This window comes from Panthera pardus, unplaced genomic scaffold (genome assembly GCF_024362965.1).
Source record: "Panthera pardus isolate Hobbes unplaced genomic scaffold, ASM2436296v1 HiC_scaffold_11, whole genome shotgun sequence".
NCBI lineage: Eukaryota > Metazoa > Chordata > Mammalia > Carnivora > Felidae > Panthera > Panthera pardus.
The window spans coordinates 81291055-81315548 of NW_026526666.1; the positions used below are offsets into that span (position 1 = coordinate 81291055).

Below are 24494 nucleotides of genomic sequence, written 5' to 3' on the forward strand. Positions count from 1 at the left end.
TTGTGGTGAAGCCCTAAGAGAGAGAAAATGCTGAGCCAACAGGCATGCACTCTCTACGTCCTGACACCTGTTGCCAAACTGTCTTCTAGAAAGCACACTCACACTCCTGCCAGCGGTTTATGAGAATATGTCGTGACTCACATCCTCATTGACAATGGATTTTGCCAATATCTTTTAATATTTACTAACACAAGAAGTTTTAAAAGGTATCTCATTGTTTTCTTTGGCCTCACATTCCTTATCTGCAAGATGGAGCCGTTCTTTCTTTGTCATCCATTTGTACTTCTTGCTCATTGAGCTGCCTCTTCTGGATTTGGTGACATCTGGTCAACTCGGCCTGTAACTGACTTCTGATTGGTTAGACTAGACTCCCCAGCTTCCATAGAGGATTCTTCCAGCATAGCCTGCTGGTCCTGCTTCCATTTTATTTTGGTTATGTTTATGAACCTCTTGACTCCATGCACATACACACGTTCATATCATAGCATCAAGGGTGTTCTTCATGCTTGAAGTGGTATCTTTGGGAGCTTTGCCTTTGGTAGCCCATTTTCTTGTAGATTGCTGGTAAGAAGTCAGATATCTTTATTTCTCACCCACTGTGCTCCACAACATATTTACCACGGCCAAGTGGCTGACCACTGAGGTGTGCAGTAAACCGTGGAATTCTTATCACTGGTTCATACTTTGCATCTGGGCCTCCCGCAGTTCTTGGTGCTTCCTCTTCCCTCCTCCAGATTGCGTCTTTTCCTCCGTAGACCTGCTTCTCAAACCTGGTCATTCTCTTGCTGTATTATTGTAAATGTATCCTCGTAACACCATTCTTCCTCATAGAACTCCCTAAACATGGTCAAGGATTTTGTCCCCATACTGTAGCAGATCAGGATCAACTCATTTTCAGCCTCACCCCCTTTCTACATGTTCCCCAGATCCACTCAGCTCTTTCCATGCTACCTTCTCATTTGGCTGGGCCGCACCCCTGTTTTTAAGAAAGAGCTTCTCAACTTGACTTCTCCCCACCGCCCTGCCACCCCTGATTGCACCATTTCCAAATGTGCAACTTCCACTTCTTCTCCTGAGTATCTGATGCACTTGTGTACTTTCAGTCAATTTTGTTGATGTTCAAGCCATGTTACTGAAAATTGGTACCTTTCATCTTTTACACCCTCCTGTGTTATCTGACTTAGATTCCAAGATCTCAGAAGGCAGGGCTCATGCCTGCAGACTTATTTGGCTCCAGAAACAGCAGAAAATCAGGAGCTGAAAGGTGTTTAATAAATGGTCTTTGAAAGTTAATAGAGAAGGAAGTGAATCTAATTCAAAGCAGAATAGGAATGAGGAAGAAGAGTCACCCTGGGCCTTTAGCTCTGCTCTGATTACCCACATGTAAACTCATCCGCTGAGAGGTCACAGCACATCAGTACATCCATACAGACAACGTTTTACATTTCGCAGTGCTTTGTGTTGCCTCCTCAAGGGACGTTTGCACACATGGTCACATCTGATGCTCACCACGACATATCCTGGGAGGTGGGCAGGAGAAGTCCCTTCCCCGGTGGCTGGTGGGGAAGATGAGGCTCAGAAAAAGGACCTGACATAGCGAGTGAGTGACAAAGTCTAGTCTGAAAACAATCATCGATCCAATTTTCTCTGAAACTCTCACTCAAATTTATAGCTCATGCTATCACCACTAGAACTTTGAAGATAGGAGAAAAGAATAGACATAAAATTTAATTTTTCATTTTAGACTGCTTCAATAAATGGAACTTCAGAGCCGCATATGATCGACATGAGGCCCTTTCTTTTAAGCAGAGCACATCAACAGTGTGAAGACCCATCCGGCTGCTCCCCACGGCAGCTGGTTTGTTCGGGGCTTGGCGATTCGTAGAACTGCCACAGCAAGTGTTTACAGAAAAGAAGTGCAAGTTGAGCGTGCTTTCCGACCAACACGACACAAGAGTGCTGGCGGTCCCCTGGGCCTACTCACACCACACCACACATCACTGGTTGTTTATTATCTTTGGGCTTGATAGCTGTTTCAAAGTATATTGATTCAGGGTGCCTGGGTGGCTCCACTGGCTAAGCCTCCGACTTCGGCTCAGGTCACAATCTCCCAGTTTGTGGGTTCAAGCCCCGCATCAGGCTCTGTGTTTACAAGCTTGGAGCCTGGAGCTTGCTTTGGATTCTGTGTCTCCCTCTCTCTCTGCCGCTGCCCTGCTCAAGCGCTCTCTCCCTCAAAAAAAACAAACATTTAAAAAAAATTTTTTTAATAAATAAAAGTATATTGGTTCTAAGAACAAAACTACAGGTAGAATCCCTCTGTGCTTATTTTAAAAGGCATCAAAATCACTATTGCAGGCAACCCCCTTTAAAACACAGGTCTGTTTCTGCAACGTCCTAAGGAAATAAGAATTTTTAGTAAACTATGTATGCAAACGCTTAAGACAGTGAACTGAAGGGACAGAAGAGGGGCCTGCCTTTATTCTATTTGCTGTCACACAATTTGAATTTGATAATCATTCTCTAGTGAATCTCCCTGATGACCTCAATGAAATGGGCACATTCATACACTACTCGCTGCAGCGTAAATGCACACTCTTTGGAAAGCCATTTCCAGTCCACGTCAAGACCTGTAAACACGTTTAAACCTTTAAACATATGAAGTCCTAGAGAATCCCCCTAAGAAAACACTACCAGGGCAAGAATAGCCCTATAACATCTAAGGTTATAATAATAGAAAATACCTAATACAAATGATTAGCTATGATAAACTACAGTTACGGCACAACCTTTCATTGCATATGTGGCCAGTTGTGATAACGGTGTCATTAACGTGGAGAGTGTTTACAGGCTAATAAGCAAACAAAGCAAGGTTTACAACACTTGGACATTGGGTTCACAGCCACGCACAAGGTTACATACAGCCGAGCGTAGGCTAGAAGAGAATGAGCATCAAAGTGGAAAAAAAGTTTCGGTAGTGAGTTTTAGCTTATTTTTTCTCAACGTTCTATACTTCCTAGAACATTACTTCACTACTTGGGGGATTATTAACAAGCAGTTTGAATATGGAAAGGAGAGGAAGCACATGGCAGCAGGTGTGAGAGGCAAGTGTGATCTTTTACCCGGGGCTGCCCCCGTGTGCAGAGTTCAAGTAGAACCAGGAGGAAAGCCAGCCTGGGGTGGCAGACTGGGTTCTAGAAAGCAACTCAGACCTGCCTTTCTCCCTTCGTCTTTCCAGCCGTGTTCTGCGGAGATCCTGGCGTCCCAGCCCGTGGGAGGAGAGAGGACCGAGGCTTCTCCTACAGGTCGTCCGTCTCCTTCTCCTGCCAGCCCCCTCTGGTGCTGGTGGGCTCACCACGGAGGTTTTGCCAGTCAGACGGGACGTGGAGTGGCACCCAGCCCAGCTGCATAGGTAAGAGGTGGTCTGGGGCAGAGTGTCCCAGCTGGTGGGCATCCTTCTCTCAGGCCCAAGATGATGCCTTTCCTTCCCCGTCTTCAGTGCTCTCATTTGCAAAAGGGAACAAGTCCTCCTCTGAGCTTCTTAAAGCAGGGTGTGATATTGAAATAGCCAGAGTGAACTTGCTGCCGGGGATCACATAGCCCGGGGGTATGACTCGGGTGGAGATACCAACAGGTGGGGGAGGCAGGATCTGGCTCCATTTTCCCCTCCTACCCCTATTTCTCAGAGTGAGCGGAGGCGATGAAAGCTTCAGTGCCCATGTGGTCTGTTTCTCTGTTTTGCAATCCAGACCCAACGCTGACCATGTGCACAGACCCCGGTGTGCCGCAGTTTGGGATACAGAACAATTCCCAGGGATACCAGGTAATGAGGTCAGCCAAGATCGGGCCTTCCTGCCTCCTGTCCCTTCACATCGCTGTCAGCCTCGAAAGACTCAGGGATCTTCCCTGGGGCAGCACCAGTGGGACACAAAACCTTGGAAGCTGGAGACAGGAAGCGCTCTGCCTCTTTGAACCGTGCCACACAGGAGCCCATTCAGAAACAGAAGGCACTTACACCAATCCGAAAACCTGATGTGGGAGAGCAGATTCTCACATATTGACAGCACCACTTCCCAGCAGGCCCATGTAGTTGGGGCGGGTGGTTTTGGAAAGACAGAAATGAGTGAGACAGATAACCTTCTGTCCTCACGGCACATATCCCCTACTCACAGACACAGGGCTTAGACAGAGTGGCAGGAGCGAGCAGATGCCACACGGGAGGCAGGCTCCATGGACACCTTCCAGGAGGATACAGGCTTCATGGACACATCTCAGAATGAGCTTCAAGGAGAAGGAAGGGATTTGGACAGCCGTGGATGGGACGCACAGAATAGAGAACAGGAAGCAGGAAAGTACAGTTGTGTTCAAGGTGGGACGATTAACTGGAGCCCAAGATGTGCCCAGAAGAAATGGCACATTGGGATCCAGCCAAGGAATGTGACGCATTCACTCAATCTGCATTCATTTAACAAATATTTAGCGGCATAACCTCTCCAGGTGCTAGGAATACAGTGGGAACAAGACAGGCCAGGTGCCCGCTCTAGGAAGCTCTCCACTTGGTGACAATAAACAGGATAATTTCTGACAACAATAAGCACTATGTACCATATAATATAAAGGGGTGTGATGGGGTGGGTTGCTATTTTAGGAAGCGGGGTGAGGGAAGAGGCCTCCTGAACTTGAACTGTGGCCTCTGTGATGAGAAGGGCCAGCCCCGGGCAGAGCTGGGTGGGTATTTCTGGCAGAGGGAGCGGCCAGTGCAGAGGGGCGTCAAGGCAGGGGAGTGCTTAGCAGGTTGGAGGACTGGTAGGCGGGCGAGCCAGCAAGTCCAGAGCATTGTGAACAGAGGAGAAGAGACCAGAGAGCTGGGTGAGGTTTGGAAACGGGGCATTGTCTTATAAAGTTAAATATTCACACATGCTGTGACCCAAGAGCTCCATTCCTGGAAACTAACCCCAAAGACACTCTTGCACATGTTACCAAAACATGAGAAAAATTGTGGTAAAGTCACACAATGGTGTATTAGCAGGACAGATGAATGCACTACAGCTCTACGCAATGCAGTCAGGGGGGAGCCCCAGTGGCTCAGTCAGTTAAGCACCCGACTCTGAATATCAGCCCATAATATCAGCCCAAGTCACGATCTCACTGTTCATGAGTTCAAGCCCTGTGTCAGGCTCTGCACCGACAGTGTGGAGCCTGCTCAGGATTCTCTCTCCCTCTCTTCCTGCCCCTCCCCACTCTCCCTCTCTCTCTCTCTCTCTCTCTCTCTCTCTCTCTGTCCATGTCTCAAAATAAATTTAGAAAACTTTTTTTAAAAAAGAAACATAGTATGGGGTGCCTGGGTGGCTCAGTCGGTTAAGCATCCAACTTCGGCTCAGGTCATGATCTCGTGGTTCATGAGTTTGAACCCCGCGTCGGGCTCTGTGCTGACAGCTTGGAGCCTGGAGCCTGCTTCGGATTCTGTGTCTCCCTCTCTCTCTGCCCCTCCCCTGCTCATGCTCTGTCTCTCTCTGTCTCAAAAATAAATTAAAAACATTAAAAAAAAAAGAAAAGAAACATAGTATGGAGTGACAAAGGTGGTATGATGCTATTCCAAAAAGATTAAAACTAGGAACAACATCGTTGAGAGAGATATGTGCCTATGTGTGATAGAATTCTTTTTTAACAAAGCAAGGAAATTAAAAACAAAATTCAAGGTAGTAGTTACCACTGAGGGGGAGCGGAGGAACAGGGCAGGGAAGGAGCACACAGATAGTGACAACTGTGTCACTAGCCTTCTAGCCCTTACGTGGAGGGGTGCACTCCACTTAAGATGTACAGTTCCTTATGACAGATCATTTCTGTATATGTTCCACATAGACTTTTGCATGCATCAAATATCACATGATAATTTTTTTAATGTTTATTTATTTTTGAGAGCGAGACAGAGAGCAAACAGGGGAGGGGCAGAGAGAGAGAGGGAGACACAATCCGAAGCAGGCTCCAGGCTCTGAGCTGTCAGCACAGAGCCTGACGTGGGGCTCAAACCCACAAACTGTGAGATCGTGACTTGAGCTGAAGTCGGACGCTTAACCGACTGAGCCCCTCACGTGATAATTTTTGAGAAGAGAAAGCCATGGGCCAGGTCACCTACGGCCCTCAAGGCCACAGTGAGCATTTTTGGTTTTATTCTAAATGTCACAGGAAACCATTTGAAGGTGATTCTGATCCAGCATTTGCACGCTGTGGAGAGAGTGAATGATGGGGGTTAAGGAGGGAGGCACCAGACAAGTAGGATGCTGTTGCAGTGGCTCAGGAGGAAGGAAGTAGTGACAGTGACACGGGGAGAAGTGAAGGGGTCGGAGTGGGCTTTGTAGACAGAACCAGAGGACTTGTTGGATTGGAGGGAGAGGCTGAAGCAAAGGGAGGAATCAAGGCTGTCTTGAGGGCTTTGATTTGCACAACTGGATGGACAGAGGTGCCGTTGCCGAATGAGATGATGAAATTCAAGACACAGCAGTGAGGCATGGAGGAAGGGAGTGCAAGACAAGAGTTTCACTTTGCGATTGAATTTGCTCCTGTACGTAATAGGGACACGTGAGTGTTCTTAGCTGGGAAATAGTGAAACCCGAGTTGCAACTTAGGAAGCTGATCTGACCCCGCCATGCCACGCAAAGGGCAGAGGGAGAGACGGAGTCGGTGGCTGCAGGGGTGTAGAGTTGGACAGTGAGGGCTGGTGGAGGGTGAGGATGGGGAAAACAACTGAGCAGAGACTTAGATGGCAGGAAGGTGGCAATTCCATCCGACAGATACTTACAAAGCAAGTGCCAGATGCAGCTATCTGGAGAGAAGACAAGTCTCCCTTCCTTACGGAATGTATCGATTCGTAGAAGAAAGAGACACGCACAAGCAGTGATTCTGTTTCGTGCAGTGTATAAAATGCTTTCAAATCCACCACTGCATTTGAGTGTCACGACACTGTGCTGTAGGCGTGGCAGGGCTGGTCACCCCACGCTGTCCACCAGAAGACTAAGGCATAGAGTCCCCTACAGCCTGTCGCTCAGTGAGTAGATGTGGAAGCCGCAACTCTGATCAAGATCTTCTGATTCTGAGTCAGGCACTCTGTCCGCCACAGCGGAGAGTGATGCTTCCAGTAACAGCATTGATCTGGCTCCGGGGCCTGGGTGAAGGCTTGCGGAAAAGGCGGAGTGGAAGCTGCCTCAAAGGGTAAATAATATTTAACCGGGCAGAGAAGTGGAAGTAGGATGTTGCAGGTGGAGACAGGGGTATGGGTAGGAGCTCGGTCACGTGAAAGTAAGTAGTCAAGCGACAGGGTGTGAAGCATCACTGGGTAGAAAGTGATCAAGGAACCTTCCCTCCTCCCCACAGGTCGGAAGCACAGTGCTCTTCCGCTGTCAAAAAGGTTACCTGCTTCAGGGCTCCACCACCAGGACCTGCCTTCCCAACCTGACCTGGAGCGGAACCCCGCCCGACTGTGTCCGTGAGTGCAGACTTCACCTGCATCCCACGACGGTGCCTCTTGGCAACACGTTATCTCCCCCAGCTGGGCACCCGGGCCGTGCTCAGACGTTCTGGATGACGGGGAGCTCATGACTTCTCATTGGGACCAATACTGCGCTCTTTGTAGTCCTTATCCCTTGGGGCCTCACGGAAGACACTGCCACACAAAAGCCTTTCTGATACTGGAAGGCAATTCCTATGCCTTAGCAAAAAAGAAAGAACTTTCCAGTGGCAGCAAAAACGAACTGCTACAAGGTCAGCCCTCAGGATGAAAGATTGCAGGCTTTTGACCATAATTATTCCTCTTCCCTCAGGAAGAGTGCTGCAGTCCCTCCAGACTGACTAAGCCAGTATCCACATCACCTCCATCGTAGCCATCTGTATAGACATCAAGGCTGGGGTGGAGGGGAGATTTGGGGAGGGCATGCTGGACATGAAAGGGGCCTAGAAAGCAAAGGAAGGGGATGTTCCATCTAGGAACAGGAATGGGCAGAAGGCCTTCTGAGGACCCTAATCCCCCAGGCCCAACACCATCTTTCCTCTCGTCCAGCCCACCACTGCAAGCAGCCAGAGACGCCAACCCATGCCAACGTTGGGGCCCTGGACTTGCCCTCCATGGGCTACACCCTCATCTATTCCTGCCAGGAGGGCTTCTCCCTCAAGGGTGGCTCCGAGCACCGCACCTGCAAAGCAGATGGCAGCTGGACAGGCAAACCACCCATCTGCCTGGGTGAGTGTGCCTGCTCGGTGAACTTCTCCAGCAGGGGAGGCCAAAGGTGACAGCTGAGCTTGGGGGGAAGACGGCAACAGAGAAGGAAGAGGGGCGCCTGGGTGGCTCAGTTGGTTAAGCCTCCACCTCTCGATTTCAGCTCAGGTCATGATCTCACGGTCTGTGGGTTCAAGCCCCACGTCAGGCTCTCTGCCGACAGCGCAGAGCCTTCTTGGGATTCTCTCCCTTTCTCTCTCTCTGCCCCTCCCCCACTCTCATTTTTTCTCTCTCTGCCTCTCAAAATAAATAAATATTTCTTAAAAAGGAAGGAAGAGATGTGATTTCCAGGAGCTGGATCCTGCTTCTGATCTTCTGAGGTATTGAGCCTCTAGGAGATGTCAGTCTAGAGAGGCACAGGGTAAAGCCATCCCAAATTTTATTTTGCTACCTTCTCCCAGGATTATGTGTAATCATTTCCACCAAACCAAAATAACTCGTTACACATAGTATAACCTTGATAAAACAGCACCCACCCACAGATCCCTCGGCATTACCAAAATGCCCCAGACCTCCCTCCCCCTCGTCTTCATTCATTCATTCTGTTTATTGAGCATTATCACCACACATGCCTGTGCTAGGGATAGGGAATTGGAAGGTGAAAGACACAGACCCTGCCCTAAAATAGCTCATGTTCAGCTGCAGAAGACACATTATCAAATATAACCGAACCTTCAGGAACATGGCAATGCACTGAATGCCGTGGGGATGAGGAGGAAGAAGACCAATTCAGCCTAAGTAGGGGAGGAGAGAAACCAGGGAAGGCTTCCTGGAGAAGGTGATCTGAGTCCAGGCTTAATAGAAGGGTCAAGCGAGGCGCCTGGGTGGCTCAGTCGGTTAAGCGGCCGACTTCGGCTCAGGTCACGATCTCGCAGTCTGTGAGTTCGAGCCCCACGTCGGGCTCTGTGCTAACAGCTCAGAGCCTGGAGCCCGTTTCAGATTCTGTGTCTCCCTCTCTCTGACCCTCCCCCGTTCATGCTCTGTCTCTCTCTGTCTCAAAAATAAATAAACGTTAAAAAAAAAATTTTTTTTTTAAAAAGAAGGGTCAAGCAAGGATAAGGATCAGTTTGGTGCTGGAACGGCATTAAACTCTCTTACAGATGCTGATCTCACCATATTTCAGGTGCTAAGTAGTCTAAGCACTTTGTGTGCGCTAACTCATTTAATCCTTAACAATCATCCTAAGAGGCAGGGGCTATTCAGATTTAACATATGAGGAAACTGAGACACAGAGAAGTTAAGCAACATGCCCAGGGTCACCAGCTGGTAAAGGAAAAGTGCTGAGATTCAGATCCTGAAGACCGAACTTCAGAATCCCTGTTCCTAAGTACTTTGCAGTTCTGCCCCTCAGGGAGAGAAAGTGTCAGAGTCAGAGCCTTTATCAGGGCCAGAATGTAATAGTATTCTTGTATTTTCACTGCATGAAGTGTTGTACGTTTATTTTACTTATGAAAAGTAGTATTTGTTTTCCATATGTGGTAGTGAACTCTTCTAGAGTACATTTAAGTTCTCATTGAGATAATATAGTCATAATATAAAATTTACCAAATGAACCATTTGTAAGTGCACAGCTCAGTGGCATTAAGTGCATTTACCATACTGTGTGCAACCATCACCACTTTCTCCAGGACACCTTCATCTTCCCCAATAGAAATTCTGTCCCCGTTATCATTTGTCTCAAGATAGTTTTTGATTTCCCTTTTGATTTCTTCTTCAGTCCATTGGTTGCTCAGGAACATGGTATATAATCTCCACATATTTGTGAATTTTCCACTTTTTTTCTTATAATTGATTTCTAGTTTTATATCATTGTGGCCAGAAGAGATGCTTGATATGATCTCTATCTTCTTAGATTTATTAAGAATGTTCTGTCCTGGAGAATGTTCCCTGTGCACTTGAGGAGAATGTATATTCGGCTGCCGTTGGATGGAATGTTCTGTAAATGTCCATTAAGTCCATCTGATCTCATGTTTAGTTTAGGTCCAGTGTTTTCTTACTGATTTACTGTCTGAAAGATCTATCTGTTGTCGAAAGTGAGGTATTGAACTCCTCTACTGTTATTGTATTGCTGTCTGCTTCTCCCCACAGATTTGTTAATATTTGCTTTATATATTTAGGTGTCTTGATGTTGGGTGCATAAATATTTATAACTGTTGTATCCTCGTGATGAATTGACCCTTTATCATTATCTAATGAACTTCTTTCTCTCTTGTTACGGTTTTTGGCTTGAAGTCTATTCTGTCTATATAAATATAGCTTGCTCCGCTGTTGGTTTCCATTTGCATGGAACATCTTTTTCCTTCACTTCATTTTCAGCTACATGTCCTTAAAAGTCAGTCTCTTGTAGGCAGCATATAGTTGGGTCTGGAGTTTTTGTTTGGTTTTTGTTTTGTTTTGTCCGCTCAACCGCTCTCTGTGTTTGGATTGGAGAATTTAGTCCATTTACATTTAAAGTAATTTTTGAGGGACCCCTGGGTGTCTCAGTCGGTTAAGGGTTCAACTTTGGCTCGGGTCATGATCTCACGGTTCATGAGTTCGAGCCCCACATGGGACTCTGTGCTGATAGCTCAGAGCCTGCTTCTGATTCTGTCTCCCTTTCTTTTTACCCCTCCCCTGCTCACACACTCTCTGTCTCTCTCAAAAATAAATAAACATTTAAAAAAATTACAGGGGCATCTGGGTGACTTAGTTGGTTAAGCATCCAACTTCAACTCAGGTCATGATCTCACAGTTCATGAGTTCAAGCCCCACATCCAGCTCTGTGCTGACAGCTCAGAGTCTGGAGCCTGCTTCTGATTCTGTGTCTCCTTCTCTCTCTGCCCCTGCCCCCACTCACACTCTGTCTCTCTCTCTCAAAAACAAATAATAAAAAAATTTTAATTATAAAAAAATAAGTAATTTTTTATAAGTATGAACTTCCTGTTGCCATTTTCTTAAATTTTTTTCTGTCTGCTTTGTAGTTCCTTTCTTCTTTTCTCACTCTCTTCCTTTGGAATTTGATGAGTTTCTGTAGTGGTACGTTTTGATTCCTTCCTCTTTTTGTGTATCAACTATAGGTTTTTGTTTTGTGTTTACTGTGAGGCTTACATAAAACATAATTATGGCAGTCTTTTAGAGCAAATAACAACTTAACTTTGAGTGCATACAAAAGCTCTACGTTTTTACACTCCCTTCCTACATTTTATGTTTTTGAGATCACAATTGACATCTTTTTATATTGTGTATTCATTAACAAATTATTATAGTTATAGTTACTTTTAACACTTTTGTCTTTTAACCTTTACACTAGCGTTATGACTGATTTACCCACCACAATTATAGTATTAGAGTATTCTGAATGTAACCATCTATCTTTATCAGTGAGCTTTATACATTTATATGCTCTTATGTTTAGATCTTTTCTTTTACTTGAACTCTTACTGTTGAACAATGTGTAGCTGTACATTCAGTGTGTCCATGGCGTGGGGGGTGGGGGGAGGGAATTCAGGAGCCTTCTATGTCACCATCTTGCTCTGGAGTCTCTTCAAGAGTTCTTTATATATCTAGAATATGAGACCCTTATCAGATACAAGATGTTCACATATTTTCTCCCATTTTACGGGTGGTCTTTCACTTTCTTTATTTTTTGTTAAGTTTATAGTACTCTATCCTTTATTTCACTCCTCACCTAAAATGAAATTAGACTGTCAATTTTAAGCTCCACTTTAGTCCTGTATTACATTGTTTTTTTCAAATGTGGGAGGTATTTTTTACAGCCTTATTGAGATATAATTGGTACATTAAACTGCACATATGTAATGAATACAATGCAATTAGTTTGGACTTTTTTTACCTTCTTTTGAAGGTCCTTCAAAGGAAGGTCCTTCTTTTTAAGGTCCTTCAAAGGAAGGTCCTTCTTTTTACCTTCTTTTGATGTCCTTTTGAACACAAAAGTTTTTAATTTTAGTGAACTCCAATTTATCTATATTTTCTTTGCTTGTTTGTGCTTTCATATCATATCTAAGAAACCACTGCCAAATCCAAGGTCATGAAAACTTATGCCTGTGTTTTCTTCTAAGAGCTTTATAGTTTAGCTCTTACATTTAGGTTTATTTTGTGGGGGGTTTTTTGGTGCGGGTGGTTGTTTGGGGTCCAAATTCATTCTTTTGCATGTGGCTATCCAGTTATCCCAGCACCATTTATTGGAAAAACTATTCTTCACTATTCTTCATTGAACTGTCTTCGTACCCTTATCAAAGATCACTTGACCATAAATATGTGAGCTTATATCTGGATCCTCCATTTTATCCATTGAGCCGTGTAACTGCCTCTATGACATCACCACAGGTCTGATTACAATAGCTTTGTAATAAATTTTGAAGTCGGGAAGTGTACATCTTCCTTTTTGTGCTGCTTTTTCAGGATTGTTTTGGCTCTTCTGGGCCCCTTTTATTTCTAGATGAATTTTAGGATTGGATTTTGAAATTCTGCAAAGCAGCTGGGATTTTGACAGGGATTGTGGTAAATCTGTAGGTCAGTTGGGGGAGTGTTGCCATCTGAGCTATATTAAGTCTTCCAGTCCATGAACATGGAATGTCTTCCCATTCATTTAAATCTTTAATTCTTTCGAATGATGGTTTGTCATTTTCAGCATATAAGTCTTGCACTTCCTTGGTTACATTTATTCTTAAGTACTTCATTGTTTTTGATGTTACTGTGTACTTATATATAAAAACACAAAATGCTTTAGATGCAGTTGAATTTTACCTGTCCCTTCCTGTGTGACCTTGGGCAAGCCTCTTCACCTCTCTGCCCCTTAGTGGGTTTCTCTTCTATAAAATGGAGACAATAATCTCTACCTCACAGGTTTTTTTCATTAAAATGTTTCATGTTATTTACTTATTTTGAGAGAAACCATGAGCAGGGGAGGGGCAGATAGAGAGGAAGAGAGAGAATCCCAAGCAGGCTCTGCACTGGCAGCACAGAGCCTGACATGGAGCTCCATCTAACAAACTGTGAGATCATGATCTGAACCAAAATCAAAAGCTGGACACTTAGCCAACTGAGCCACGCAGGTACCCCTCTACCTCACAGTTTTGAGAGCAGGGGTAAGTGAAATAACATGAAATACATGGCCTAGCATAGATCCTGGCCCATAAAATGCTTTCTCCCTCTCACTCCCTCATCTTATAAAACCTAAGACAATTAAAGGCATTTTGTTCATAAATGTGCTTTTACTGAGTCTTTGTGGAAAGTTTCTCCACAGCCTTTTGCAAACACAAACATAAGCTAACCTCCAGAGTCAGAAGGATTATGCTAAAACCCTGGCCTCCTAAAAGAGACAGTAGGGAGAGTCAGCCCTTCCTTGGTGACAGGACAGATATTTCTGTTGTTTCTGTGTCAAATAAGGAAAGACATTAACATTGGCTGACTGTCACCTCATTTATTTATCACAGACCTATAAGGTATGTTTCAGTATTTGCCCATGTTTCCAATGAGGAGACAGAGACTCTGAGTGGTAAAGTAACTAGTCAAGGTCACACAGCATTCAGTAGCACTACTGGGACCTGAACCTAGACTGTATGGCTCAGGCCCAAAACTTGTGCCTTTGCACATGCTTTTGCCTGTGAGGGCTTCTCAGTCTTTTATTTCCCACACACACAAGTGCTTCATTGAATTCAGTTGTAGACTGATATGTATATAAACTGCTGTGAAAGGGTTGACAGCCTCAGGCCATGGGCAGCTACTAGGAAGCTCCATAACCTTTTATGATCTCTGAAATTGCTTGGAGAATCATCAGTGAGCCAGTGACAAAAATAATGGTGAATATAACAATCAGAAGGAGGCCCAAGACCAGGTGCCGGATGTGCAGGCACTCGGTGGCAGAGTCATAGGCCTGGGCCTCTGTCACATCACCCACCCTCTTCCAGTCCCTGGACTTCACAGAGTAGCCCAGGCAGCACAAGTTCACAAAGACTATGTTGAACAGGGACCAGATGATGTGATCATGCACAGAGGTTTTGCTGTGAATGTCGATCTTGGTGGTTGCCATGGGATCCAAGCCCTGGGTCACCCCAAGTACAGCCACCTCGTGCTTCTCCTTGAGCATCTCATAGGTTGGGGGGGAAGTGGTGTGGATGCTGGGAAAGTAGGGCTGGGAATTGCAGTTCATAATGCCAGACGGAGCAGCTGTTGGGGGCTTCTTAGTCTTCATATCATCACTCCAAAGGAGGGAAGCACTCCACTGAAACCCCCACCAATGCTCAAGGAGTTCGCTTTTGATTGGTGGAAGGTCCTCCTTGGTGCCAGGCATCTGGGAGGAAAGTAGAAACAGTCCAGGACAGGGCTGTTCAAACTAGTGTCATCCGTAGGGGCATTCGGCAGATTTCTGTACCAGGGTGGGAAAATAACTTTATTTTCCTTTACCCTTTACTGAAATTTAGCATTTCCTTTCATTTGGAATGGAGACAAAAACCCAAAACAGTGTTTACAACACCTATAACTTTGTAACCAGTAAAAATTGCAGAGATTTTCATATTATATTATCATTCTCGCTGATATCGTGAAATATTGCGTATGTTCCTGACTAATGTTCCTAATGAAACATTAGGGTAGTGACTGGACCTGCTGCCAGATCCTGTTACTAAATGCAGTAGTAAAGAATCACATATCTACCTGCATCCTAGTTCTTTATTTAGTATTTCAATGACTATAATCGATGGAATAGATTTTCCTTTAACTCTTTACGTTTGATTATTCTGAGAGGGGCCCATAGCATCACCAGACCATCAAAGTATCCACTCCCAGTCTAAAGAGGACAAGTCCAAAACAAGATCTCAAAGAAACCATTGACCTAATGTCAGAGAGGTGGCCATTATTTCTCCAGTAGAGTGTAGACCAGAGGCGGAACCTATTTCCCTCCTTTCTCTTTCCCCAGCAGAGGTGCGGCCTAGTGGGAGACCCATCAACACTGCCCGGGAACCACCACTCACCCAGGCCTCCGGTAGGTATGGTTCAGATCTCTGGCTCAAGAAACTGGTGTTGCTTCCTTCACCTAGTTACACATGACTTTCTAAGTACTCAGTGAAAGGATGTGAAAACTGTCTACAGAGCCAAACAGGTTTCCCCACCCCAAGCAGACTTCAGGAGGAAGTGAAGGAAGGAAATGAAACAAAAACCTCATCCAGAAGAGAGAGCCCAAGCTTTCCAGAAACACATCCAGAGCTTCGAGCTCTGGAGCCATTGATTACCACAAGCCCAGCCCCCACCCCCCAACCCAGTATGTGGTCATACAGACACAAAGACCCAAGTCCTGCCTAGGGAGCTTCCTGGAAATGGTTACATTTTTAATACAGGTATTGTATCTTTCAAAGTATAATGTCCATAACTGGGCACATAACTACAGGTGTGGCCCGACCAGTGCAAGACTATTATAGACTATCATATCCTTTTTCAAACTTTATTCTTTTATGTACCACATTAGTGTGTTATACAAGAAGGAAACTAGATTTGGCATCATATTCAGCTCTAATTCCATTCTGGGTCACAAGAGGACTCGAGCACTCCACCGTCCTCCCCTGTGTTAGGTGTCGGGGGAAAACAATCTCAGTGAGTGAACTGGGATCAGCCATCAGGTGGCCGCAATCCTATCAACACATATGTAAGTCCCTCTCATATCTGCTCCCCAATTCCTCTAGTTCCTGGTGATGTTTTTGCCAAGAATTCCCTATGGAAAGGGGCCTATGAGTACCAGGGGAAGAAGCAGCCAGCCATGCTCAGAGTGACTGGCTTCCAGGTTGTCAACAGCAAGGTCAACGCCACCATGATTGACCACAGTGGGGTAGAAGTGCACTTGGCTGGTAAGGAGCAGGCCACCCCCTTGAAAGCCTGGGTGTGGCAGGGGTGGGTGGGCCCACGCCCTCTGCAAGGATGTGTCTACTCTCATTGCGTCCTCCTGTCCTTGTCTGGTGGGGAGCGGGCAAATAATGTGTCTGTTCATTTTTGCTTGCATGATAAAACCACTGGGACTAAAATGAAGTTGTTAGATAACAAACAATAACTTGAACATAAAAGCACTCCTAACTAAAGAGGAAAGAGACCAATATCTCTAAAACTGAACAAAAAATAGGGACAGAGAACTCCCAGAAGCCAAAATACAGACAGACAATAAACAAAAGAAAGTACACGTTTCAGCAGTAATCAAAAAACTGAAAGTAAATACAAAATGCCATTTTCTACTTATCCCACTACGATTTTTTTTTTAAGCGATAAACTTTAGTGCTGGTCAAGGTCAAGTGAAGACACTGATGCGGTAAGGGCCAAAGTATGAAACAGGGCAATTCTAGAAAACAGTTTGGAAACTTGTGTCAAGATCTTTGAAAATTAGTGAACCCATTAATTATATTTCTAGGAATTTTTTTCATAAAAAGTAGCTATGGAGGGAGTCAAACATTTATGAATAAAGGATGTTCACATAACAGGGCCATTTGTATCATATCAAAACTGGAAGGAGAAAATTGTCCAAAGTTAATGAAATGGATGTATTAATTATAAGAGATCTGATAGATAAAATAGCTTGCCAGTTTTGGGGAAAATGGACCTATCGTAGTGCACGTTAAATGTGACTCCAGTTTTTAAAGGAAAAATTATATTCATAAGAAAGAAAGCTGGAAGTAATTACACCAAAACATGAACAGTGGCAATTTCTTAGTGATATCAGGAATGATTGTGATTTTCTTCCTGCATCTCTGCATTTTCCAAAATTTCCCCAATTTTCAATCTTCCTATAATCAGAAAACTAAATCTCTCAGAAAACAAATGTAAAGATAAAGGCATGCGTGAGCAAATGAAGGCACATGTTAATACACAACCCACATGCACTCATATCCGCCCATTCATGCATGCACACACCAGCACAGCTGAGCAGTCAGTTTCACTCATCTGCTTTAAGACACAGTCATAAAGATGTGCACATAACCCCGTGTACGTGCCTCCTGCATTCCCACACCCACCGAATTGTAAAACATACTCGTGTGTTAACTGACACATTAACGTATCCAAAGTCCTATTCACTTTATTCCGCCATGTGCATGTTTTAAAAGGGTCACAATCACAGGCCAGTGATTTAGTGGTAACACACATTTGCACATTCTTGCACATCCTCTCATTCAGCCCACACAAACTCATGGGCAACACTATACTTACCTACTTATGGTTATGCATGGAATGTTTATATCAACATCTACATGTGAAATTTCACCAGGACAGCCACACCCACATCCCCACAAATATGGGTTTGGGGATTTTTCCAGATCTTTAGTCTACTCTCTGAACTTTCTTTTCCCAGGAATTTACAAGAAAGAAGATTTCCATCTCCTGCTCCAGGTTTACCAGATCACAGGACCTGCGGAGATCTTTGTGAATAAGTTCAAAGATGACCACTGGGCTTTAGATGGGCATGTAAGTTCAACAAAATCTGCCCTTGACCTCCCTGTGCCCTATCCCCACCCCTGATTCCCAGATCACTGGCAGGGAATGGGGGGGAAGAGAGTGGAAACTCATAGGATCAACATGGAAACCCGGGGGGGGGGGTTCTTTGGGACAAGGACAGGGAGCAAGGGAGCCCTCGCCTGCTTGTGAAGTGGGTAAAGGAAAAGATAAAGGGACCAGGAGGCTGAGTGTCCAGAGGGCCAGCACATCTGAGTGATAGGGAGTAGGTTCTGATGTTAGAGCAGAAAGCAAGGAACTAGAGGTCAGCGGTGTAAGAGTGAATTCAAGCAAGCTGGAGGTAATGACATGGTGCCGGGACATGGGAAAAGGTGGTGGGTCCCGGGTGACTACCTCAAATATCCACTCACATTTGAGGATGCGGATTACAGATGATTTAGCACAGCTAGAAGACCAAGACATAGGGGAGGAGACACGGCTTCCTTGCCTTCTCTTGTGGGGGAAGACTTAACGCATTCTAGGGCATTCTGAAGGCAGAAGGCAGGTCCACAGTGATGCTCCTCTTCCAGTTTCACAGGAGGGGAGTTGAGCATCATGTCACATATCACACCCTTGGCTTCCCTGTCTTGGATCTTTGATGCTAGAAATGGAAGGCCGGGAAGGAGGGAGAGGTCACAGAGGCCAGAGTAGCAGAGAGCTGAGGAGTCAGGGTGCATCCTCAGGGACAAGACAGCAGGTGGACGACTGTGGATTCGTGACTTTGCTTTTCAAATACATAAGGAGAGGGGCACCTGGCTGGCTCAGTCAGTACAGCATGAGACTCTTGATCTCAGGGTCAAGAGTTCAAGCCCCACGCTGGGCATAGAGCTTACTTAAACATGTAAGGAGAAGCAAGTGGCTTCCCCCAAGGGCTGGCACATCTGGTTAGTTCCTTGGTATTCTTGAGATTATCCTGTGGACCCCCCTTGGATACCCCATTGGGTAGCGAAGACCCGGATGCTTCAATAGCAGTAGTCCGAAAGCCGTGCAAGAACAACAGACCCTACCATGCTGGGAGGGTTGCCATAGAGAACAAGGGTCAAAGGTAGGGAATGGATGGGGCTAGGAGTACAGGCCATGGGCTAGAAGCGAATGGAGCTCTGGAGGGCCAAGCCGCTGGAGCAGCTTAGGACAACAGCCAACCATCAGGCCTACTTCTGTGGCCACCCGTGCGTGGTTTGGGGCACAGATGGCGCAGTCCGCCTAGAGCACAGTGGACGGAGGACCCACCTTGGGGATGGAGCAGGAGCTGGGAGGCGTGCAGTAGCCAAACATCCTCAAAGCATGCCCTCAGCTGAGCAGCACACGGGCTTTGCGTCCAATGCCCCCATCTCACTGCCTCTGCCCTCACCCTCACAGGTCTCCTCAGAGTCCCCCGGAGGTACCTTCATCTACCAAGGCTCCGTCAAGGGCCAAGGCTTTGGACAGTTCGGCTTTCAAAGACTTGGTAACTAGCATTGGTCCCCTGGAATGGTGTGCTCGTGGGGCGGGGGAGACACTTGAGTGCTGGGGCAAGGGATTGACGTTCAACAGCCAGATCCAGGGGTCCTTAACCATTTGGGGGCCATGGCCACCTTTGAGATTCTGATAAAGGCTATGGAATATGTCCCCAGAAACAAGCGCATAGACATAATACGCTCAATCTTTGCCAAACAGTGTCAAGGCCCAGCCTCAGGTTGAGACCCCCAGCTTAAGGGACGTTGGGTCTCAGATACAGCTGCCAGCAACACCGCCCAGCCAGCCCTCGGGCATCACACAGACACCCCCGAACAAGCAGACGTGGGGTTATCAGGAGTGCCTTTACTCACAGTGCCCTTTCCAACCCCGAGCAGTCCCGGAAGATGGTTCTCCCCTAGCTTCTTTACCCTGACTGCTACACATCATTGGCATCCAGTGTCCTCACTTCCTCGCTGGCCTTGACCCAGAGCCTCCCGGTCAGAGCCTCAGACTCTAGTCGGAGGAGGGCACCTGGCTTCTCAGAAGTGGTGGAAGGGGAGGCAGGAGGCAGTCATGGGTGCTCAAGGGTCAGCTCCACACATCTCCACCCACCATTCCCAGGGGCTCTGCCTGCCTTTCTCGCAGCTCTGACCTTCAGGAAGCTTCTCCTTGCCTTAAGCAGAAATCTGTTTGCCTGGTTCCCACTCCACACTATTCCTGCCCCAGAGGTATTCTTAGCTCCCCCTTGTGAGCAGTGTGGAGTAAGACCTCTGTCTCCTCCCGACACACGCAGTCCCTTGGTCCCCTGGCCCCTCAGTGCCACACACCAGAGTTGGCCTTCACCGCTGACTCCCTGTCTCCTGAGGCAGACCTGTGCCCTCTTGGAGCCACTAAGCAGGCAGTGTTGCCTCCCCATGGTCTCCAGAGTCCTCCCAGCCTTGTGCTGGGAGGGCCAGAGCAGAGGAGGGGAGACGGTCCCCAGGCTGCTCAGCATCTCCTGTCCCCCACCCCCACCCCCACCAGAGCAGCTCGCTGCTGTTTTGTGTTGTGGCTCTCTTGTAAGCTTCTATCTGATAAAAGGCTCTGGTAGACAAAAGAAGTTTCGAAACTTCTGAAGGGCAACACCCTGGTAAGATTTTATCCTGCCACACGGCTTTAGGTTCTCTGGCAGGTGGGCTCCCCCAGGACTGATGGCTGTCCTTTGCATATGACCTGACGGACTGGTGTGGGGAGTCTTCTCCCCGGGGAATGTCTGAGTATGGGGGGAGGCAGCTGCAGGTGACATCCCTAGCCACGGCCACACCTCCCTCTGGGGCCGTCCCCTCAGATTGTGTGTCTGTGAGCTGAGGTTTATGCTCTGGGACTTTGCAGACCTCAGGCTGCTGGAGTCCGACCCCGAGTCCATCGGCCGCCACTTTGCTTCCAACAGCAGCTCGGTGGCAGCCGCAATCCTGGTGCCTTTCGTCGCCCTCATCATTGCGGGCTTCGTGCTGTATCTCTACAAGCACAGGTACAGGGGAAGAAGGCGGCATGGGGAGAGGGGGGCATGCAGGCCCATCACCCACCCCAGCCCGCCCCCAGCCTTCCCGGCCCCGGAGAGCTGTCATCTTGGGAAAGGAAGACAGAACTTCCTATTCCCTCCCTCTCCCCATTCACACCCCTGAGCCTCTCCCCCTTTTTACGTTTTGGTCACTCTCTCTCTCATTCCCAGGAGAAGACCCAAAGTTCCGTTCAATGGCTACGCCGGCCACGAGAACACAAACGTTCGGGCCACATTTGAGAACCCAATGTACGACCGCAACATCCAGCCCACAGACATCATGGCCACCGAGGCGGAGTTCACAGTCAGTACAGTGTGCACAGCCGTATAGCCACCAGGCCTGGCTGCCACCGCCGCCGCCACCGAGAGCCCCGCCTCCGGCAGCCGGTGAGAGGGGGCGTGGGAGGCAGTCGCGCGTAGCGGGCTTGCGCGGAGACACGAGACACGTGCTCCCACAGCCGCGTCCAGTGGGAGGAGCCTATGCCCTGAGTGCCGCGGGGCGCCAGAGCCTGAGCGGGGCGCTTCCCTGTGCCCTGTCATTATCCCCGTTAGATGGGAAAACGAGGTAGAAAAGGAATTCATTTGGCCAAGATCACACGCCTAATAAGTAGCAGGGTCACAATCCAATCCATCCAACCCCAGGCAGGCGGACTCCAGAGACTGTGCTCTTAGCCCTTTGGGCTTGGCAAAATATCTAAGCGGAATGTATTAGTGAGGGGTCTCCCGAGAGAGAGGTACGTATACACACATAATACATACCTAAGATATACATACCTATCTATGTGTGTATATGTATATACACATATATGCTTATCTCTGTATAAACATCTAAATATCTATATCCACATAGAAAGATGTATGTATACATATATCTAGATATACAGAGATATCCATGTAGAGACGCATGTATACTGTATATATACAGAGAGAGAGAGAGAGAGAGAGAGAGAGAGAGATTTAGTTTAAGGAACTGGTTCACATGATTGTGGGCGTGGCAAGTCTGAAATCCACAGGGCAGGCCTGCAGGCTGGAAATTCCATCAGGAGTTGATTTAATCTTGATCCAATGGCCATATGGAGACAGAATTCCTTTCTCTTCAGGGACTTCAATCTTTTCTTCTCGGGCATTCAACTGATTGGATGAGGCCCACCTCCGTGGGGTGGGTAATCTGCTTTACTCAGTCTACTGATTTAAATGTTAACACACCCAAAAAATTCCTTCACAGCAACATTTAGACTGGTGTTTGACCAAACAACTAGTGTTTGACCAGAGCCTTGGCAGGTTGACATATCAAATTAACCATCACCTAGAGCATGATAGATGGGCTGACACGATCCCTGCCCGCCTCCAATTCTCCCCTTCCTTCTTTGAGTCCACTTTCTCCTCTAGAGTATTTCTCTTGCTTAAGTCTAAGCTTAAAATTGTAGGTATTGAGATAATTTATGCATGAGATGAAAATTATTTTCAGAATACATAAAGGCAACTATTGAATGCAAATAATTAAATTATTGGGCTTTTCTGCATCCTTTTACATCCATCTGAAACAAACATTTAAAGGAAGAGAAATTATTCCAGAATTCCAGAATTAGTTCTGAGGTTTCATGTCTATGATCCCTGTGTACTTTTTCCTACTCAGAACTCCTACAAATAGAATCAAAAAAGAAAAGGTAAAATCCTTCCGATGACATAAATCAGGCCTCACCAGTGATCAGTAATGACTCTGAATTTCGAGTTGCTGAATTACTGAACAATATAAGAAAGAAACCAGAATGCCCTCTGACCTGCATATCCCCCCCCCCACCCCAACCCCTGCTCCCTACCTCAGGCTCCACTGGGTCCCCGTGCCTGTGTGCACAGTGTGTCACCTCTGGGTCATGTGCAGTTCAGCAGCCCTCAGCAACACTCATCATGAGCATTCAGGGCCTCTGAATATTCCTCCCAGCCCACAGCTCTCCACGGCGGGCTCTTCTGGCGAGGGGCCCACCTTGTCCTGCCCAGAGCAGGAGCACAGCGAAAACACAGAGAAAGCTGCTCTTGGTTCATGGAGGCAATGTGTGAAAAACCATGTGAACACACACACCCGTCTTTAGAATGAGTAATTAGGTGATAAATTCAAATAATGCCTAAAAGAACAGCTGAAATTAAAATAAGAACCCAAATAGGCAATTCTTGGAGGCCTGTGGGGTCAGTGAGTCAGGGGGCAGGGGAGCAGGGCTGTGCTATGGGCTTTCATGGACCCTTTTCTTCCATTAAAAAATGTATATTAAGCATGGTACCTTACAACGGTGTTGTTACAAAGCTGAATAGAACTCAGTCCGGACTGATTATTACAGGTCCATTATTATTCCGATTTTGAAAGAATTGGATCTTGAAAACTATTTTCCTGGGCCCCTAAGTGGGCCCACTGTGGTGGCCCCTAGGCATTGGGTCTCCTGTGCCTAATGGGTAAGTCGAACCTCCAGGGGAAGAAGACAGTATTGGGAAAATGTATGTCCTGCTGTGGGTGTTCCCCACCTATACCCACCCTCGGGTTCGGGAAGATCAAAGGTCAAGGTAACTAATTTCCTTCTTTCCCCTTTATTCCTCTTTGCTTTGCCTCTTTTCTCTCGCCTGTTTCCGCTCCCCACCTCACCCTGCCTGCCCCTCTCATTTACAATCCCCGCGCGATCCGTTTGTCCTCAGTTGTCCAGGGGACAGGCCGTCAGCCCCCTGAGCACAGTGCCCGGTGCCCATCTTCGTCTGTCTCTCTGCCCGTGTCTGCTACTGCTGGGACTTGGGTCCTCACCCCGCCACCACCTGCACCCGCCACCCCAGAGAAGACTCCCGCTGGGCCCCGACTTCGGGGCAGTACAGGAAGAGGGGCTGCAGACGGACACAGGAAGCTTATGGATTTAAAACAGCAAAGCATCTTGTGGCTGGGGGGGGGGGGGGTGGGGTGCCGAGCACACACAGACACACATGCCTCTCCTTCATTTGAGTCCTGCGAAGAGACCGCCGAAGTTTAAAAAAGAGAAATGTGTGTGAAAGATGCCCCCCCGCCCTGCTCCCCACAAACACAGAGAAGAGGTGAAGAGGAGGCTGCACGCCCCGCCGGCCCTGTGTGAGGAGGCGGCGAGTGTGTTAGGTGGTCAGTGTGTAGAAACCAGCCGTCCGCAACTGGCTGTTCTCCTGCAAAAGTGACAGCAAGGATTACCCCAAGGGCAGAAAAACATCTTAAGAAGTACTTTGGAAATCAGTTTATTTTTTCCAACAGAATTTTATTGAGTTCTAAACCCAGTGAGTTAAAAAGTCATTCTGGGTCCTAGGCAGCACTGGGGAAGGAAGGGTGGGTCGGGGGACGTAGAGCAGGAATCTGGCCTCGAGTCTAAGGTCAGGTCTGGCTGTCAACTGACAAAGAAGAGAAGCGAGGCTGTAGCCCAGACGGAGATGCCGAGTCGGCAGCATTGGGAAGGTGCTGATACAGCAGAGCAGGCCTATCCCAGTGTCCAAAAACTCATGGCTGCCTTGTGTTGAGTTTCTTCTCTGTGCCTGACACTTTAGGTGTATCATTTCTAGACCTTACAACAACCCAAAATGTAGGAATCGTTATTCCTGTTTTATAAATGAGAAAACAGAAGCCCAGAAAGGTTGAAGAGACGTAAGCCACACCGTAAGTGTGGAGTCAGGATGCTAACCCAGGTGGGTCTGACCCCAAAGCCCACTACACCAGCTGCCAGAAACCCAGGTCTAAAGGGGCACCAAATACAGGGAGGAGCAGGTGAATCTGTATAGTAGGACTGTGGCCGG

The 24494-nt window shown here is 47.0% G+C and overlaps 1 protein-coding gene across 1 annotated transcript in view; it reads left to right on the forward strand.

Annotated features, from left to right (window-relative positions):
- Positions 1-23709, forward strand: part of CSMD2 (CUB and Sushi multiple domains 2) — a 597686-nt gene extending 573977 nt beyond the window's left edge. Inside the window, 12 exon segments of the mRNA XM_053897825.1 lie at positions 3236-3409; positions 3747-3820; positions 7369-7480; positions 8051-8230; positions 15183-15248; positions 15943-16104; positions 17592-17704; positions 19091-19178; positions 20598-20678; positions 20880-21095; positions 23391-23560; positions 23562-23709. Of these exon segments, the coding sequence (XP_053753800.1) occupies positions 3236-3409; positions 3747-3820; positions 7369-7480; positions 8051-8230; positions 15183-15248; positions 15943-16104; positions 17592-17704; positions 19091-19178; positions 20598-20678; positions 20880-21095; positions 23391-23560; positions 23562-23603 (1478 nt within the window). The 3' untranslated portion in view covers positions 23604-23709.
- The last annotated feature ends 785 nt before the right edge of the window (positions 23710-24494 follow it).